Genomic DNA, 20,956 nt, shown 5'->3' with positions numbered 1-20,956 from the left:
CTGTGCAGCAATCTTTTACTACTCTGTTTATGCTCCCAAAATATCTCACACCTCTTAAAGCTGAAAACTCACACTCTCATGGATTCAGCAGACATTGTACAAATGATGACACCAAGAGCTTTTGAGTTTTAAGGAGGACAGTGGAATTCATCTTTGACAGTGACACAAAACAAACAACATTGAATCAGCAGCCAGTTTTACACCATAGAACTGAAAATTAGGTAGAGTTTAACATGGTTGGCAAATATGCAAAGGTCATTTTATGTAACTCTACCTGCCTCCCCAATTCTACCATAAATTACAATATGTCATAGAGCCTTTTAAATTATATGGCATATTATTTCTCATAAATGTTTGCAATACTATTAGATGAGTGACACAATCATAATTACAGGTCATTCTTACACATTAGTCAAAGCATCCAGCCCTTGGAATACATCCTTTGGAAGTGTCTTAAGGTTGTTATTTGCCAAGCTTCTGTCAAAATAAAAATTAAGAAATTGTTATTTACAGTTATATCTCATTTGGCAAGTTCAACATAGGTCTTCATTGAGACCAGCTCAGATCCCGTTTTATGTCCAGTACAGAGAAGCCAATTTCATAGGCGCCAGTTATAAGATTTGATCCTGCTTCAGGCAAAGTTACATTAGGCAAAGTTTAATCCATAAGCGCTATAGATCAACCCTACTGCTTACTTACCGTACCTTACCACATCCATACAAAATTATGGTTTTAGAGATTGCTATGAAATTTATGGAAACAAACGAGAGAGAAAATACAGGTATTTTATTTAATTGTATGTATTTGTTCTTATAATATTACTTAAATATATTGCTTGTTCATTTTTTTTTGCAAAGTTCATGTTTCAACCAGGTGTTGCATTAGAATCTTATGAATCTTCTACCTGGACCAATATCACAAACATGCAATGCAATGAATTCTTTTATTCATTTATGGGATGAGGGCATCAGTGGCTAGGCAGCATTTATTGCCCATCCCTAATTGCCCAGAAGTCAGTTGAGAGTAAACCACATTGCTGTGGGTCTAGAGTCACATGTTGTCCAGACCTGGTAAGGATGTCAGTTTCACAGATAGCAGGAACTGCAGATGCTGGAGAATCTGTGATAACAAGGTGTAGAGCTGGATGAACACAGCAGGCCAAGCAGCATCAGAGGAGCAGGAAAGCTGACATTTCAGGTCTGTGACCCATGGTGTTCCACGAGAATCAGTGCTGGCGTCTCTGCATTTGTAGAAATATAAATGATTTGCATGAACATGTAGGTGGTCCAATTAGTAAATTTGCGGATTACACCAAAATTGCTGGAGTTGTTGATAGTAAGGAAGACTGTCAAAGGATGCAGCAGGACATTGATCAGTTAGAACGCTGGGTGATGAATTAGAAGATTGTGTTTAATCAGGAGATGCATTACAGGGGGTCAAATGCAAGAGGACAGTATGCAGTAAAACGGTAGGACCGTTAGGAATATCGAGATATTGTGGGAGCTTGGGTTGCAAGCCTATAACTCACTGAAAGTGGCAACACAAGTGGAAAAGGTGGTAAAGAAGGCATATGGCATGCTTGCCTTCCTCAGTCAGGGCACTGAGTATAAAGTTGACAAATCATGTTGCAGCTATATAATACTCCACATTTTGAGTATTGTGCACAGTTCTGGTCACCATACTATAGGAGGAATGTACAAGCTTTGGAGAGGATGCAGAAGAGGTTTAAGACCATAAGACATAGGAGTGGAAGGAAGGCCATTCTGCCCATCGAATTCACTCCGCCATTTAATCATGGCTGATGGGTATTTCAACTCCACTTCCCTGCACTCTCCCCGTAGCCCTTAATTCCTTGTGAGATCAAGAATTTACCAATTTCCGCCTTGAAGACATTTAACGTCCCAGCCTCTACTGCACTCCGTGGCAATGAATTCCACAGGCCCACCACTCTCTGGCTGAAGAAATGTCTCCTCATTTCCGTTCTAAATTTACCCCCTCTAATTCTAAGGCTGTGCCCACGGGTCCTAGTCTCCCCGCCTAACGGAAACAGCTTCCCAGTGTCCACCCTTTCTAAGCCATACATTATCTTGTAAGTTTCTATTAGATCTCACCTCAACCTTCCAAACTCTAATGACTACAATCCTAGGATCCTCAGCCGTTCATCATACATTAAACCTAGCATTCCAGGGATCATCCGTGTGAATCTCCGCTGGACACGCTCCAGCGCCAGTATGTCCTTCCTGAGGTGTGGGGCCCAAAATTGGACACAGTATTCTAAATGGGGCCTAACTAGAGCATTATAAAGTCTCAGAAGCACATCTCTGCTTTTATATTCCAACCATTGAGATAAAGGACAACATTACATTCGCCTTCTTAATCACAGACTCTACCTGCAAGTTAACCTTTAGAGACTCCTGTACCAACACTCCCAGATCCCTTTGTACTTCTGCTTTATGAATTTTCTCACCGTTTAGAAAATCGTCCATGCCTGTATTCTTTTTTCCAAAGTTTACCAGGGACAAACTTGGATTGTTTTTGCTACAGTGTCAGAGACTGAGGGGCAGTCTCATCATAAAATGATGAGAGGCAGGAATTGGGTAAAATCTTTTTCCCAGGGTGCAAATGTCAAATACCAGGGGTCAATGATTTAAGGAAAGCGGAGAAGTTTTTTACACAAAGGGTGGTAGGTGTCCAGAACGCACTGCTAAAGGATGTGGTGGAAGCAAATACAATAGCAAGGTTTAAGAGGCATTTAGACAGACACATGAACAGGCAGGGAATAGTCGGATATGAACCATGTGTTGGAAGTTGTGATTATTTTAGAATGGCATCATGGTCAGCACCCAAGTGGTGAGCTGAAGGGCCTGGTCCTGTGCTGTACTGTTCTATGTTCTATTATAATCTGTTATTACTGAGCTAATGTATACAGATAGCACATTTTGACCAGTAAAGTAGTCTGACATCCCAAACTAAAATGAAATTGGGCCCAATGCCTTGCTTTGCACTTGGGGTACAACAATGCCACTGCCACTGTCTTCAGATCTCAGATACTTCTCTTCTACATTATATCTACGCTGCATTGAAATTATAACTAAAATCTGTTTTCAAATCATGTTTCTCAGCATCCCAATTGCACACATGCTGACCTTCCCTGACTTTTCTACTTCTCAAGCACATTTTAAAATGATTTGTGTCATCTATTTACAAGTATTTAGTTCACCTTCTAATTCTTTTCAACTTGGCAATGGCTGGTGCTTTGAACCTTGGTCTTATATCATTTGCCAATTGAAAAAAATGATGCCTCTCCATAAGACAGTGATCGAATTACAGTCTATTGGTCGTCATTTTAAATTACTCATACATCTCTTGTGGTCCACAATGCCATTTAAAGCTTTTCATTGGATTAGTGCGTTAGAATTGCTAGGAATATCTATGACATTACATAATACCAACCAACCACTAACAAAAGGGCAGAAGTTACACGATTTGTAACTGTCCCAGAGGCACAGCTCAGCTGCATCAAATTGCTAATTTATTTCCTTTGACTGGGACCGAGCTTTACTATCTCCCTTGAGAAGCTTCTAAGATTAGCATTGTCAAATAACCACAGCCCTGATTCCTACTGTTACACAGCTTCTTTTTCAATTGACTCATTAGTCCAATACAGATAGGACAGGAAACCCCTGTGACAGAGCACTGACCTTCTGTACTGGCCAACAATTCCAATTTAGCAAATCTCACTGGAAGACAAAATGAAGAATCAGTGAGTGATTGAAAAATGCCTGATAAAGAAACACTTCTCAAGAAAATAACCAAGCCACAAAAATGTCTACTCTCAAAATGTACTTTATATTGAAAAAATGGCACAGTCTAACATAGAATATTTTCAATGTAAATAAATTTACTCAACCCCACCCCTTCTATCCAATTACATGATACGTCTGTTTCCTATTTCCTATACCATTCAACTTTGCAGTCACTTGCATAAGATCACTAGATTGTGGGTAATATTGAATCATGAACAGACTTACGTCTTCTTGGAACTGCATTTGAAATTATAGTTAGTTGAAATTTTATTTGAAACTGTCAAAGCTAATTTTAGAATTGGAATTGTTGCAATCAGATGAAATAGTCACCCTGACTTCTTGAAGTTTATCATGGTAATACCAATAAGGCATTGGTGGAAATTCTAAAGAAATAGCTTAAATGCTATTCGTAGTCATTTTGCATAATTTTCCATTGAACTCCCAACCAAAGTGGGTGACAGAATACCAGTGAACACTCTACAAAATTCTGGATTGAAGCAGTGCTTAAAATTACTCTATAACTGTAAGTAATTTACCATAGTCCACAGAGAAAATTGGTATCTCTTTCTATTACAGAGTCAGAATTTGTTTTATATATATGTAGCTTAAAGGACACCACTTCAAACGTATGGGGTAAGATTAGTGAGATAAGCACAGTCATGCCACATAAATGCCAGGCAATGACCAGCTCCAATAATAGATAATCTAATGACTGTCCCTTTGCATTACCATCACTGAATTGTCCACTATTAACATCCTGAAGGTTACCATTGACCAGAAACTCAACACAAATACAGTGGCTACAACAGCAGATCAGAAGTTAGGAATACTGAACCGGGTAACTCATCTCCTGACTACCCAAAACCCGTCCATCATCTTCAAGGCACAAGTCAGGAGTTGATGAAATATTCCCAATTGCTTGGATGAGTGCAACTCCAACAACTCTCAGGAAGCTTGACACCATTCAGGACAAAGCAGCCCAATTATTTTGCACCACATCTACAAACCTTCACTCCCTCCGTCTCTGATGCTCAGTAGGAGCAGTGTGTACTATCTACAAGTTGCACTGGAGAAATTCAGCAAAGATCTTTGGACAGCACACTCCAAACCCATGACTACTTACATCTAGAGGGGCAATGGCAAGCAATACATGGGAACAAACCACTTGCAAATTCCCTTCCAAGCCTGACTTGAGAATATATCACCGTTCCCTCACTGACACTGGGTCAAAATCTTGGCGTTCCTTCCCTAACAGCATTGTAGGTGTACATACAGCATGTGAGCCACAGTGGTTCAAGATGGCAGCTCACCACCATCTTCTCAAGGGCAATTAGGGAAGGGTAATAAATGCTGGCCGGCCAGCAATGTCCACATCCATGAGTGAATAAAAAAGTGAGGGAGGCACACCTCCATAAACTACCGCAGCACAACTACTGAACCCTCAAAACTAGTGTCCTTCTGTAATGCACGCTATTTGTCAAATCAACTAAGCTAACCAATCCTATGAACCTTTGAAAACCATGAACGCAAGTATAGTATCATTGGACCAATACCATTGGCATTTGATTGAATGGCTTTTTTCTGTGCTGTTAGCTTGCTATAATTTTAAGCAACTTTGGATAACTTTGATAACCTTTGTAATGAGTATTGTGTGAATTTTTTATGTTGTATCCTGTCTACATTGTAGCTTGTACAACAATGAATTCAGGACAACACAAGATGTTATTGGCATTGATTACTATGTTAGTACTTGCCTGAAGAACATTTGTACTTAAGGTACTGGAAACTTATTCCATACTAAATATGTAAGTTATATCAAATGAGCAAAGATACACTTACAGGTGAATTAGAGACTTGAGTCCTCGAAATGCATGCCTTGAGATGGATTGGATTTTGTTGTTTTCTACAAACCTGGGGTGGGGTGAAATAAGCATTTCAATAGTTTCATACTCCTGATACTCAATCTATGCACAATATGAACATGTCCAGATTCGATATAACAAGGTGTGGAGCCGGATGAACACAGCAGGACAAGCAGCATCTTAGGAGCAGGAAAGCTGACTTTTCAGGCCTAGACCCTTCATCAGAAATGGGGGAGGACAAGAGGGTTCTGAAATAGATAGGGAGAGAGGGGGAGGCAGATCGAAGATGGAAAGAGGAGAAGATAGATGGAGAGGAGACAGACAAGTTGAAGAGGCGGGGATGGAGCCAGTAAAGGTAAGTGTAGGTGGGGAGGTAGGGAGGAGACAGGTCAGTCCGGAGGACAGACAGGTCAAGGGGGTGGGATAAGGTTAGTATGTAGGAAATGGGGGTGTGGCTTGAGGTGGGAGGAGGGGATAGGTGAGAAGAAGAACAGGTTAGGGAGGCTGGGACAAACTGGGCTGGTTTTTGGGATGTGGTAGGGGGAGGGGAGATTTTGAAGCCTGATTTGATATTTACTTACAGGTATTTGAGTTGAGAAAGACCAAGGAAGGCATCATCTCCAACAGTGTCAAAAGAGTTTGAAGTGAACAAGCTGTTATGGGAAGTAACAATCAGAACAATAATCATTTATCTTTTCATAAAATATCTGATATTATGATTGGTACTGAGAAAATTTACACAATTGTCAATCACACTACAGAAGGTGTGGATTCTTTTGCTGGTCGGTCTTATTTGATAGGGTGGTGGAGTAATATTCAATAAGCAGCTTTTTGCCGGGGTATGGAGAGAGTCAAAGACTGAGTCAGATTAATTGGATAGCCCTTTCAAAAATGCTGGCATGAGAATAATGGGCAGAATGGCCTCCTTCTGTGCAGTAAGGTTCCATAACCTATCTCTATATCCAAAACAGAGAGTTAACACTGGAACGATGCTACAAAAACTGGCAAAATTTAGTCACAGGCTAGCAGGGAGATCTGAAGGGAAGTGGAGAGTTTCACCCAGCTTTCTGTTTGGTGAGCAGGCCATCATCGTTGCTAATAAATTCAACAGAAGGGAGCAAGACCAAAGAACTTCAGGACAGAGACAGCAGGAACAAGGATTCTTCTAAAGCTCTGGATCCTTTCGTACCGAGTTACCTTAAATGTAACATTAGCTGGGCCCTGGGATAGCAATTTGGCAATGCTACCTTCCAATCAGCAAGATTTCTAATTGAGATACCAATTATGAGAAGATTTGTAGCTCAAGTTGAGGTTCTGGATGTGAGTTTGCTCGCTGAGCTGGAAGGTTAGTTTTCAGACGTTTTGTCACCATTTTAGGTAACATCATCAGTGAGCCTCCGACGAAGCGTTGGTGTTATGTCCCGCTTTCTATTTATCTGGTTAGGTTTCCTTGGGTTGGTGATGTCAGTAATGCAGAGACTCGAACAAACAGCTCTGCCAATCATCCAACCCAAACTTTGGGTCCGCTATGTGGATGACACCTTTGTCATCACTAAACAAAACAAATTAGAGGAAACCTTCAAGACCATCAATAATACCCTTTACTGGCATAACATTCGCAAAAGAGGAGGAAAACAACAACAAGCTGCCATTCCTAGATGTCACAGTAGAGCGAACAGTCAATGGGGAACTTCAAACCAGAGTCTACAGGAAAACAACACATACGGACCAAATACTGAACTACAGGAGCAACCATCCCAACACCCACAAACGAAGCTGCATTAGAACATTATTCCAACGAGCCACCACACACTGCAGCACAGAGGAACTACGCAGAGCAGAGGAAAATCACCTATACAGCGTATTCAAAAAGAATGGGTACCCTATGAACACAGTCTGCCGATTTCTCAGCAATAAACCCAAACAAAGACAAAACAGGCTCAGAAGCCATAACCACTCTCCCCTACATCAAAGACATTTCCGAAATGACTGCCAGACTACTCGGACCTCTTGGCATCAGGGTAGCCCACAAACCCACCAATACACTAAAACAGCAGCTAATGAAGTTAAAAGACCCTATACAGACAACAAACAAAACAAACGTCATTTACAAAATACCTTGCAAGAACTGTGACAAAGACTACATTGGACAAACAGGCAGAAAGCTAGCCACCAGGATACATGAACATCAACTAGCCACAAAACAACATGACCCACTGTCACTCGTATCCTTACATACAGATGAGGAAGGACACCACTTTGATTGGGACAACACATCCATCCTAGGACAAGCCAAACAGAGACACGCACGAGAATTCCTAGAAGCATGGCATTCCAACCGGAACTCCATCAACAAACACATTGATTTGGAGCCAATCTACCATTCCCTGAGAAAAAGAACAGGAAGTGACATCATCAACGCAGGAAATGACATCACCAACCCCAGGAAACCTAACCACATAAATAGAAAGCGGGACATAACACCAGTGCTTCATCGAAGGCTCATTGATGATGTTACCTAGAATGGTGACGAAACGTCTGAAAACTAACCTTCCAGCTCAGCGAGCAAACTCACATCCAGATACCAATTAAGCATAAAAATAATGCCACGTTAATAGATAGCCAGTTTCTCCTCTCCCTTTCTTCTGGCAGATCATATTGTCAAGAACTGACCATTCACCCATCTGAGACAGACACAGTCATATTTAATAAGCAAGTTTGAAACGGAAACCCAGTTACTGCAGACCTTAATGCAACTTTATATCACTGAGGTAAATTTAGTGATTCAATGCTGCCAGCAACAGTTGAAGAAAGTGCAGGTCAAGGCATCAGTATAATAGTGTTAAAGCTCTATTTTCAGTCTATACCTCTTGTTAGCAGGCTGCACTATTATGTCCACTCTTTCAAGATTTGATAATGCCTGAAGTGCAAAAAGACTCAGAGAAATTGTGCTGGATAATAAACTGGCTTCATAAATGATAGCAATTTGCATCTGAACTTTCAGGTGATGAAACTGACTGGATTTTTTTAATGTATTTTTTCATGGGAAGTGGGTGTTGCTGACATTTGTGGCCAGTCCCCAAATTCCCTTAAATTGAATGGTTTGCTTGGTGATTTCAGAGAGCAGTTGAAATTCAACCGTATTGCTTTGAGTCCAGCGTGCCAGTTTTCCTCACGTGTGTGATATTTCTTAATTTACTTACACTGTTAAAAAAGATGCATGGTATGCTTGTTTCAATTAATAGATAAATAGAGTATAAAAACAAGGAGACTAGTCTAAAACCTTTACAAAACACGATTTTGTTCCTCAGCTGGAGTATCATGTTCAGTTCTGGGCAACATCTGCAGATTTTGACAGGAAAAAACAGGGTAGATTAAAATAAACTATTTCCAATGGTTAGATTCTCTATAACAAGGGGGCAGAGTCTAAATATTAGGGCTAGGCTGTGCAGGAGAGATGTTAGGAGGCATTTCTACTCACAAAGGGTGGTAGAGGTTCGGAATTCGTCTACAAATTGCGGTTGATGCTCAATCGGTTGTTAATTTTAAATTTGAAATTAATTTTTGTTGTTAAACAAAGGTATGAAGGGCTATGGCCCAAGGAGATATATGGAATCCGGCCAAAGATCAGTCATGATCTCATTGAATAGTGGAGTATGGCAAGAAAGAGTTACAGACTCCATGACAGTGCTGCTGTATTGCTGGGAAAGCAACTGAACCACACAGGTTCTGTGTATGGGACGCAGGAAAGTCCTAATGCATTACAATAACTCCATATAGTGGGGGAATCAGCAATGTCCTAGGAATGCCATCCCAGTCTCCAGGATTCTGAAGGTGATACACCTCTTCATGATGCAATAAGCAAAAAACGTGATGATATGCTGTCGGTGCTGCTAGAATCTGGTGCAGATGTAACAATCACTAACAACAATGGTTTCAATGCTCTTCATCATGCTGCATTGCGAGGCAACCCCAGGTATTATTAGATATAGGTTCATGAGGGAGTTCCGAACATAATCGATGGTAACATTTTCTGATTTGATGAATTTAACTCTGTCAGAGATTTTTGTGATGTGTTTATTCAGCTTTTATTATGTAAAGATTACACATGCTTTTGTTGAACTCCATCCAGTGGACCACACAGTGAAATTTAGTTTAAATATCTGATCCAACAAACTCATTGAAAGGACCTCAAACTACATATATCTCTTCAGCTGTATCTTGCAACTTCTGAATATTCATGTCACGCAATGGCTAGGCAATGACCATCTCAATTCTGAAAAGCAGAGGGATCAAAGTGTTCCCATACATGAGTCACAGAAGAGGAATGTGCAGGTACTCCAAGTAATTCGGGCAGCAAATCGAATGCTATCCTTCGTTGTGGAGGAGCTAAACATATAGGTAAGTATGTTAACTATACTTCAATAAAAAAGATATTGGTGAGATCATATCTCAACAAATGTGTGCAGTCTTGGTCTCCCAGTTCGAGGAAGGATATAAGCATGTGGAAGTTGTTCGGAAGAGGTTTATTAGATAGCTGTGTGCACTGAATGGCTTGTTGTATTTGGGGTGGTTGCTCAGACTGGCATTGCTTCCACTGGAAGTTAAAAAACTAAGGGATGACTTGATTGAAATTTCAGAGATTCATGAATGTTTTAGTTTTTTGAGGATGTGACTAGAAAGGTTGATGAGGGTCGAGCTGTGGATGTGGTGTATATGGACTTCAGTAAGGCATTTGATAAGGTTCCCCATGGTAGGCTCATTCAGAAGGTCAGGAGGAATGGGATACAGGGGAACTTAGCTGCTTGGATACAGAATTGGCTGGCCAACAGAAGACAGCGAGTGGTAGTAGAAGGAAAATATTCTGCCTGGAAGTCAGTGGTGAGTGGAGTTCCACAGGGCTCTGTCCCTGGGCCTCTACTGTTTGTAATTTTTATTAATGACTTGGACGAGGGAATTGAAGGATGGGTCAGCAAGTTTGCAGACGACACAAAGGTCGGAGGTGTCGTTGACAGTGTAGAGGGCTGTTGTAGGCTGCAGCGGGACATTGACAGGATGCAGAGATGGGCTGAGAGGTGGCAGATGGAGTTCAACCTGGATAAATGCGAGGTGATGCATTTTGGAAGGTCGAATTTGAAAGCTGAGTACAGGATTAAGGATAGGATTCTTGGCAGCGTGGAGGAACAGAGGGATCTTGGTGTGCAGATACATAGATCCCTTAAAATGGCCACCCAAGTGGACAGGGTTGTTAAGAAAGCATATGGTGTTTTGGCTTTCATTAACAGGGGGATTGAGTTTAAGAGTCGTGAGATCTTGTTGCAGCTCTATAAAACTTTGGTTAGACCGCACTTGGAATACTGCGTCCAGTTCTGGGCGCCCTATTATAGGAAAGATGTGGATGCTTTGGAGAGGGTTCAGAGGAGGTTTACCAGGATGCTGCCTGGACTGGAGGGCTTATCTTATGAAGAGAGGTTGACTGAGCTCGGTCTCTTTTCATTGGAGAAAAGGAGGAGGAGAGGGGACCTAATTGAGGTATTCAAGATAATGAGAGGCATAGATAGAGTTGATAGCCAGAGACTATTTCCCAGGGCAGAAATGGCTAGCACGAGGGGTCATAGTTTTAAGCTGGTTGGTGGAAAGTATCGAGGGGATGTCAGAGGCAGGTTCTTTACGCAGAGAGTTGTGAGAGCATGGAATGCGTTGCCAGCAGCAGTTGTGGAAGCAAGGTCATTGGGGTCATTTAAGAGACTGCTGGACATGTATATGGTCACAGAAATTTGAGGGTGCATACATGAGGATCAATGGTCGGCACAACATTGTGGGCTGAAGGGCCTGTTCTGTGCTGTACTGTTCTATGTTCTATGTTCTATGTTCTAATTATGAAGAGCTTGAAAAAAGTGGGCAACCAATACTTCAGTACAGTTGAGAATGGGAGTTGGAAAGCTCATCAGATAATATTTGCTTGAGGCAAGATTATAGCTCAGAAAAAAAAGTGGCAGCATTGGCTTTGTGAGGCTTGTTGTGTGTGAAAATCTTAAACTGTGCCTGTGATTAAGTACCAGAGTGCAACTTCCAGAGTCTAGGAAAGGAGGATGATTAACCATAAAAGGAGCTGTCATTCCGGATAGAACAGCTACGAGAGGGAATATCATGGACAGAATAGCAGAATTACGAATTATAATCTCTTATGAAGTTTAATGATATTTGATGATCCACTGTGTCATTAATATCTGCAAAGTACTGCAGAGCAATCTGTAGGATCTGGTGTATTCATATTTGCTATTTCATGTGCACTGGGAGGTTTGTTTGCAGTCTAATACCCATATTTACCAAATGTTAATTCTGGGTGGTAGAAATAAGTTGTGTAAGTAGAGTTGAGTCATAGAGATGTACAGCATGGAAACAAACCTTTTAGTCCAACCGACTAAATATTCTACATTAATCTAGACCCGTTTTCTGGCATTTGGTCCAAATCCATCTAAACCCTTCCTATTCATGCTCTCATCTAGATGCTTTTAAATGTTGTAATTGTACCAGCCTCCACCACCTCCTCTGGCAACTCATTCCATTCACGCATCAAACTCTGCATGAACATACTGCCCCTTAGGTTCCTTTTCAATCTTTAAACCTATGCCCTAAACCTATGGACTCCACTACCCTGGGTATAAAACCTTGACTATTCACTCTATCCATGTCCCTCGTGATTTTATAAACTTCTATGAGGTCATCACTCATCCTCTGATGCTCCAGGAAAAATGGCCCAACCTTATTCAAACTTTTCCTACAGCTGAAATCGTCCAACCCTGGCAACATCCTTGTAAATTGTTCCTAAACCCTCTGAAGATTCACAACATCAGGGAGTCCAGAATTGAATACTGTATTGTAAAAGTGGCGTCACCAATATCCTGTACAGCCACAACATCACCTTCTTAGTGATAATGGGAACTGCAGATTCTGGAGAATCCAAGATAACAAAGTGTGGAGCTGGATGAACACAGCAGGCCAAGCAGCATCTCAGGAGCACAAAAGCTGATGTTTCGGGCCTAGACCCTTCATCTGATGAAGGGTCTAGGCCCAAAACATCAGCTTTTGTGCTCCTGAGATGCTGCTTGGCCTGCTGTGTTCATCCAGCTCCACACTTTGTTACCTTGGACATCACCTTCTTAGTCTGTTCAAAACAGTGAAATTTTATAATTTTGTTCTCTTAGTAAGTCCCCTAGATCTCAATAAATGTTGCTGGTTTAATTACAGTTCATAATTTGTTTTTTGGAACCTTAAGTTCTAAAGTAGACAGAACCAAATATTACTTTAAGTTTAGTTTGTTTTGTATTTCTCTATAGTATGCTAAGAAAGAGAGGCATGGTTTTAAATTAATTTAAATTCGTTCTTTGAGTGGTAATAGGGTGTCCAAAGTTTATTAATGCATGCATTATTTGTAATTAAGAGGGTTTCAAGAAGTTCTTGTATACTGGTAATATAGTTTGTGTCTTTTCTCCTTTGATCAAAATTAAACTATTATTGTATGGTCTTTCTGCCTGTAGTGAATATGTTTCAGTGACCGATCACCACAGTAAACAAATAGCAACAATAAAACTGATATTGTCAAGCAAGGTTTCACTGATTTGCCCAGTATTACTATCTGCTGGGGATATAACACTGGCCCCTGGCCAGATCATAACATAAATTTGGCAATCTGGTCCAGGATTCTAACAGTAGATTCAACAATGGTAATGTAAGAACAAGTGATGATGGCTAATTTCTCTCTCATTGAAGATAATCATTTCCAAATTGTTACTTTCCACTTATCAGCCTACTTCTGAATGTCACCCAGGTCTCACTGCATTTGACATGGACTGTTTCAATACCTGAGCAGCTGTGAATGAGATTGCTAAGTAGCTACATTTTGGATTCTGGCAATGACCCAGTCAGATCAGGATACCCCAAGTTTGTGTGCTGGTCTGCACCAAGTCAGCTGACTTAATTAATAATATGATGACCGTGAACATAAAATGGTCAGAAGAGTCAAGACAGAGGCTTTTATGATGCAGTGATGGATTCCCTACCTCTGATCTAGAAAACATGGCTTCATGTCCCACCTGCTTTTGATGTGTGTCATAACATGCTCGAACAGGTAGTTTTAAAGTAATTAGTGGGAAGATAGTGGTGTGATGATAATGTCATCAGAGTCCCAATCTTAGGGAAATTAGGTTGAATTCACACTTTGGTAGCTGGTTATAATTAATTAAATCTGGAAGTGAATGCTAATCTCAGTGATAGTGACTCTGTGGTTCCCTTTTTAAAAAGATACAATGGTAGTGTCCCTACCTCTAGGCTAGGAAGCTCAAGTTCAATTGTCACTTTTTCCAGAGCATGTCATAGCATGTCTGAACACATTGATAAGATGGGTAACATTTCTGAACTCACAATTGTGAGACCCACTGCTCTAGTGACAGGAGTTCAAACCCCATACAGCCTCTGGGAGAATTTAAATTCAATTGATAAATTAGATTTAAAATGCAAATCACTTCAAAGGGGCTCTTGCTGCACAATGGTAATGTCTCTACCTGTGGGCCAGGAAGTCCAGATTCAAGTCCTGACTGCCCCAGATGTGCGTGCTAACATCTCTAAACAGTTGATTAAAATTAACCAGAAAAGTCAAGGAAAGATGTTTTCATTTTTAAAAACTGGAGTAAATGGAGTAAATACTGTGTATTTTGTCCTCACCCTACTGGGAGAGTCCTATCCTTTCCTGGCATGTTCCTATGTACTATGGCTAACAGCAGGTAGAGTGGGAATGTGAATTAGGATGTAGGCATCATAAATGAGATAGCAGACATCCCTGCCTCACTCTGGCAGTAAGCTCTGACAGCCATTTCCCCATTAGGTTTGATAACTCTTGAGTTTTAAACATGGTTCAAATCTAACTTTACATGCTTCTGGTCAAATCTGGATTGTCGCAGCACATAAAACAGTTAACAACTGCTACATCAGATTACTGAGAATTTACTGTAAGACACTGGAGCAGAAGTAGGCGATTTTTTTTTTAAAAAACTTCATTCATGGGATGACAGCATCACTGGCTAGGCAGCATTTATTGCTCATAGGGCAGTCAAGAGTCAACCACATTGCTTTGGGTCTGAAATCACAATGTAGCCAGACCATGTAAGGATGGCAGTTTCCTCCTCTAAAGAACATTAGTGAACCAGATGGTTTAGTTTTGACAATTGACAATGGATTCATGATCATCAATAAATTCTTAATTCCAGATATTTATTGAATTCAAATCCCACTGTGTCCCACGATGGGATTTGAACCAAGGTCCCTGGAACACTATCTCTAGAGTAATAGTCTAGTGATAATACAATAGGGCATTGCCTCCCACCATGCCTGCTTTGACATTCATTGAGATCATTGTTGATCTGATTATCCTCAACTGCACTCTTCTGCCTTATCTCCACAACCCTTGATTCCCTTCCTGACTAAAAATCAGTCTATCTTAGCCTTCAGATTTACTTAACTACCTAGCCTCAACAACTCTCTGAAGTAAAGCATTCCACACATTCACCACTATTTGAAGAAAAAAATTCTCCTCACCCCTGCTTTAAATGGGTGACTCACCACACTGACTTTACATTCTCTGATCCAAGACTCTCCGGCAAGGAGAAACAACTTTACTGCGCCCTCCCTGTCAAGTCCCCAATCATGTTTCAATAGGCTGCCTTTTATTCTTCTTCCAATGAGTGTAAGTCACAACTAATCAACCTGTCCTCATAAGACAGTCCTTCCATACATGATAGCAGCCTAGTGAACTTCCCCTGGACTGCCTCCAATGCCAGTATGTATTTACTTAGATAGGGGGCTCAAAACTGCTCACAATATTCAAGCTGTGATCTTACTAGTCCCTTGTATAGTTTTAGCAAGACCATCCTATTTGTATACTCTATTTCCTTTGAAATTAAGGCTAAGAAGCAGTTCAGGACACAAGATCTATACTCAGTGGAGTTTAGGAGGATGAGGGGGGTACCTGATTGAAACTTATAGAATACTGAAAGGCTTTGATACAGTGAAGGTACAGAGAAAATGTTTCCAAGAGTAGGACAGACTAGGAATCGAGGGTATAGTCTCAGAGTGAAGGGTTAACCCTTTCAGAGGTGAGGAGGAATTTCTTCAGCCAGAGGGTGGTTAATCTGTAGAACTCATTGCCACAGAGGGCCATGGATGGAACTGCCAGAGGAAGTGGTAGATACAGGTACAGTTACAACATTTAAAAGACATTTGGACAGGTACATGAATAGGAAAGGTTCAGAGGGATATGGGCCAAATGCAGGCAAGTAGGACTAATTTAGTTTGGGAAACTGGGTCTGCATGGACTAGTTGGACCAAAGGGTCTGTTTCCATACTACATGACTCTATGACAAGCTGTATGCCAATATCCACCATACCAACCAGCAACTTATTCCAGAGGCATTATCAATGTCGGTGACAAGATAGTCACATTTGCAAATGTTCCCTGATCTTACTAGCTCTGAAAACCCCTCAAATTTTGGAGCCTGGGGCAAGTTAGAAATCTGGGTACTGAGGTCAGCCTTGACTCGGTAGGTAGCACATGCACCTCTGAATTAAAAGGTTGTAGAATTGATCCCTATCCTGAGATTCACTGCATTCTAGGCAGACACACCATCACAGTTAATAAAGTGTGAAGCTAGATGAACACAGCAGGCCAAGCAGCATCTCAGGACCACAAAAGCTGACGTTTCGGGCCTAGGATGAAGGGTCTAGGCCCGAAACGTCAGCCTTTGTGCTCCTGAGATGCTGCTTGGCCTGCTGTGTTCATCCAGCTTCACACTTTATTATCTTGGATTCTCCAGCATCTGCAGTTCCCATTATCTCTCACACCATCACAGTGTTGATGAAGGGGTGGTGCTCTGTCAGAGTTGCTGTCTTACAGATAAAACATTAAACTGAGACCCCATCTTCCTTCTCAGGAGGACGAAGAGATTCCCTGGTACTATTTCAAAGAAGAGCAGGGAAGTTATGGATAATATTTAACCTTCAGCCACTGAAACCAGAAGGTGGATTGTCTGGTTGTTATCTCATTGGTATTTGTGGGAGCTTACTGTGTATGTATCAGCTGTTGTGTATCCTACATAATGGCTAGATTTCAACAGTACTTCATGGGCTTTTAAGTGCTTCAGGACAAGAACATAGAAATGAATGATCTCTCTACAGTGGCAAAAATCTGAGACCTTTGGGAGGCTAATCTGGTTGACATAAGTGTACAGCTACCTCCAAATACCATTAAATTGTATGTTATATGTGAGGTTCCAAGTGATTTTTCTATAGCAACAGTTAAAGGAAATAACATGCAGATTATCTACCAGAATGTAGAACTCTATAAAATATTCAACTTCAGCAGTACAGCCTTGGGCCTGAAGCACACTGTTTTTAAGAAATTTTAGTTTTTAGAAATCCTACTCAACGAGAAAATACCAGAGAAACTCAGCAAGCCTGTGGAGACAGAAACTGGGTCAATGTTTTAGAGACAACAAAGTGTGGAGCTGGATGAACACAGCAGGCCAAGCAGCATCTTCCATCCAGCTCCACACTTTGTATTTCTCGGATTCTCCAGCATCTGCAATTCCCATTATGTCAGGGTCAATGTTTTAAGTCTATTATGCTTCTCTCACAGAACAGATGCTATCAGGTTTGCTGAGGTTCTCCAGCACTTTTTTTATTTCAGATCTGCAGCATCACAGTACTTTGCTTTATACTCAATCAGTCCTCCTTCACAGCAGTATTGAGCTAATTATTTTAAAAATGTAACCCTGCAGTGTTACAAGCTTTGCTGCAATAATAGTCCTGCTGTTCTTGTAGCAATAGGAAGATAAAGGTATATCAATCCTCTGTCAAGTTATCATGTAGTACCCCAGGTCCTTAAAATATCCCTTCCTTTCCAAATATTACAATTTTGTCAGGAAGGATGTTACTTTTTCATTGAATTTTATACCACCAAAATCTGAGTCAAAATTGATATTTTGTATACTGCTTGAATGATAATACATACAAAGTCACAAGTTCTCCCTACACACTGTTACACTAATAATTTAAACCTTGTACATTTGAGGCTGCTATACAGACATCTGTGCAGGCAATACGTTTTTTTTTAATCCACAACAATTTAATATTCATTATCTGGCTGACTGACCATTCCTAGGAGAGATTATAGTATTAACCTCTTCTTGCACTGTTAGTATCGTATTTATTTCAGAGGTATCTGCAGCAGTATTAAACCTCTCCTGACATGCCACCAACACAGCCGCTGCTACCACGCCACAAATCGACGTGTACTCATTATCTACAGAATAAACATAGGAAAGGATCTTACAGGAGCTGCAGGGAAGGCATGTGTAAAAAGCTGCCTTGTGGGATTTCAGTGAAACCAGACTTCGCAAACGACCTGTAAACAAAACGCACCAATTAAAAAGGTCACAATTTCTGAGCGTTTCCAATCAATCGAATCACGTACACTGTTGACTAATACATCCATCATCAACTGACAGCAACATGGAAGTATCCCACAAACATGACGAACAGTAGCCTGCATTCACAATCGTCTATTTTTACAGAATTGCAAATGACAAGGGTGTAAGATGGGTGAGATCCTTTGGGGATCATGCAACATTATATAATAAACATAGTCAGGCGTCTCATTAATGCCAATGACGGTAAAAGTACACATCACACAGTACTTACAAGGAAACTACACCGGGAGGAAAATTGAGAGGAATGGATTTTCTATTTTCGCACAAAGCATTATCCTTAGAGCAAGTACATCCCCCGGGACATCTCATCTGCTTGGATGTCTTCGACTCAGTTAAGAGCAACAGATACACCATCCATAAGAATAAGAACATTCTTTTCGCGGCACTTTCCATGCTTCGGAACACTTTTAGTTACGGTCAGTAATGTCTCAGGTCCGAAACTGCTTGATGCTTTTTAACCTGCGTGTGAAGTCAGATTCTGTTTCTCTAGTGCCTACAACACTGATCTGATGTATATTTCACTGGTGCAGCACAGCTCCTCATAGACTAGTCTTCTCCCATTTCACCAATACGAGGGCGAACCCCAGAAATTATTACGGGCGGCAAGACACATCTTTTTATTGATTTCTATTTTTTTAATGTAAAAGTACGCTGTAATCTTGCCTTGCCTTTGTCAAATCAGGTGTGGTTTCCTGTTGATTATTCGCAATTTATATGTTTGCCGAATGCCACCGAAAACCCCTTCGAATAAAATGGTATATGCTGAAATCCTCTGGGAATTTATTAAAGGAAATATTATGGGTGGATGGATCTTCACTCCCCATACACTGCTCAAGGAGACGCAGTGAGAAAATATTAAACAGAGCATTCTGTAATTCAGCAGTTTGGATCATATTGTAACAATATTGTTAGTGTAGAAACCCTTTCGATAAAATATGGTTATAGAACAGTACAGCACAGAATGTTTAAAGATCTTGAGAAATTATATTATGCCATTATATGTAAGGTATCAAATAATTAATGCTTAATATTTCTATATTGTATTAAAATATTTACGCGTGTCCCTTGTCATAACATTCCATTTAAAATCTAAACTTAAGGGCTACAATTGCAGTACCTCAAAGTCTAATTCTATATTTTAGGTCTCTGCACCTACAAAACTATTTTTAGCTTTGGAAAGCGAAAGCCTGGGCTAATTTTAATCCGTGCTGCTCCTTGCAAAAGCTAAATTTAATGCAGCATTTTTTAAGTTGCACGGGCAAGAACACATATGCAAAGCAGTTTCTATTTTTAGCTGCAGCGGTAACAATGTGACACAGAGGATGCTGTGCTAAAAGGCGGAACAAGTGAGGGTTCGTGTCCTTGATTTCCCGCTTGAGCGCCTCAGCAGAGACACAAGCGAGAGGCAAGTCATGCTCAGAGACTGACGATGTGCATGGTCTCACCCACTTCTGGTGGAATGGCTCAAGATCAGCAATAGATGGGATCTGACAGTAGGCTGCCTATTCACGGAGTCAATAGCTTGCAAATATTGAGTGAAACAGATTGAGGCATTTTGATACGAAAGTATGATGCGATATAAAAAGTGACAACAGAAATACAAAGAAAGCTTTTCTTTTCGATGGAGCCTTTCATTACCTCAGGACATCCCAAAGTACTTTACCAAGTAAATACGTTTTGAAGCGTAGGCACTGTTGTCATCAATTCATAGTTATTGTTGACACTGTAGGTGACCATTCAGAACATTGAGTGTATGCAGGCTCCAAAGAGCAATTCAGTCAGTGTCATCCCCAGAATTGACCCCGTTAACCGACATATGAAGATACACAGGAGGATCAGGATAGGCCACTCTTCCCCTTGAGCCCTGTTCCTTTCAATAAAGCCATTGCTCATTTGATTATGCCGCATTATTACCTACCACCATAATCTTTCACCCCTTTGTTGAAGCAAAATTGTTTGCTTTCAAAATATTCAGACTTTACTTCCACCACTTTTAAGGAAGTGATTTATAAAGACTCGTAACTTTCTGAGATAAAATAATTGCCTATCCATATAAAACATATCCATGTGTGTACTTTACTCAAACAACTAGAGACGAGCTGAGACACATGCTATAACTCTGTGCAGCAAGGCATCTACTATCACTGAGTAAGCAGACATCTGTCACCTATTGATAACCAGGGTGAGCTCATCTCCAGAATTCAGGCAGCCTGAAACTGATTCAACAGGAAGGATAGAGATTTAACAGTGGCAATACCAATTGAACTCTGCTCATCTTTATCTTGACAACACCCTATGATGAGAATCTTAACATTGTAACAACAAAGACCAAATTTGTAGGAAAAGACTATCAGGAATAAGTCATTCCACCCATCAAGACTGCCCTGCCATTTAATACGATCCAAGCCATCAGACCCTGGGAATTTCAAGATAATAAGATGTGAGGCTGGATGAACACAGCAGGCCAAGCAGCATCTCAGGAGCACAAAAGCTGACGTTTCGGGCCTAGACCCTTCATCAGAGAGCTCTCCTGAGATGCTGCTTGGCCTGCTGTGTTCATCCAGCCTCATCTTATTATCTTGGAATCTCCAGCATCTGCAGTTCCCATTATCTCTGAGCCCCTGGGAATTTATTGACTTTCGGCCCCGCTGATTTCTCAAGTACAATCTTCTTAATAATGCTAATTTCCTTTAAACTCCTCATTCTTTCTATCCACTTGGATGTCGGACTTCCTCAGTGAAAATAG

At 40.8% G+C, this 20,956-nt stretch overlaps 1 protein-coding gene across 2 annotated transcripts in view; it reads right to left on the bottom strand.

Moving 5' to 3' along the window:
• LOC125451963 (leucine-rich glioma-inactivated protein 1-like) overlaps positions 1–18,818 on the bottom strand; it is a 32,521-nt gene extending 13,703 nt beyond the window's left edge. The window contains exons 1-5 of one of the 2 annotated variants that reach the window (XM_048529783.2): positions 18,422–18,815; positions 18,054–18,125; positions 6,250–6,321; positions 5,646–5,717; positions 406–477 (exon numbers count right to left, since the gene is read on the bottom strand). In XM_048529783.2, the coding sequence (XP_048385740.2) occupies positions 406–477; positions 5,646–5,717; positions 6,250–6,321; positions 18,054–18,125; positions 18,422–18,603 (470 nt within the window). In that variant the 5' untranslated portion in view covers positions 18,604–18,815. Of the gene's footprint in view, positions 1–405; positions 478–5,645; positions 5,718–6,249; positions 6,322–18,053; positions 18,126–18,421 lie in introns of both variants that reach the window. The other variant, XM_048529784.2, reaches the window with a different exon arrangement.
• Positions 18,819–20,956: the final 2,138 nt, after the last annotated feature.

The sequence above is a fragment of the Stegostoma tigrinum genome, chromosome 5 (genome assembly GCF_030684315.1).
Source record: "Stegostoma tigrinum isolate sSteTig4 chromosome 5, sSteTig4.hap1, whole genome shotgun sequence".
Classification (NCBI taxonomy): Eukaryota; Metazoa; Chordata; class Chondrichthyes; order Orectolobiformes; family Stegostomatidae; genus Stegostoma; species Stegostoma tigrinum.
The sequence above is the reverse complement of the archived record's forward strand: the minus strand, read 5'-3'. Positions and strand labels throughout refer to the sequence as shown.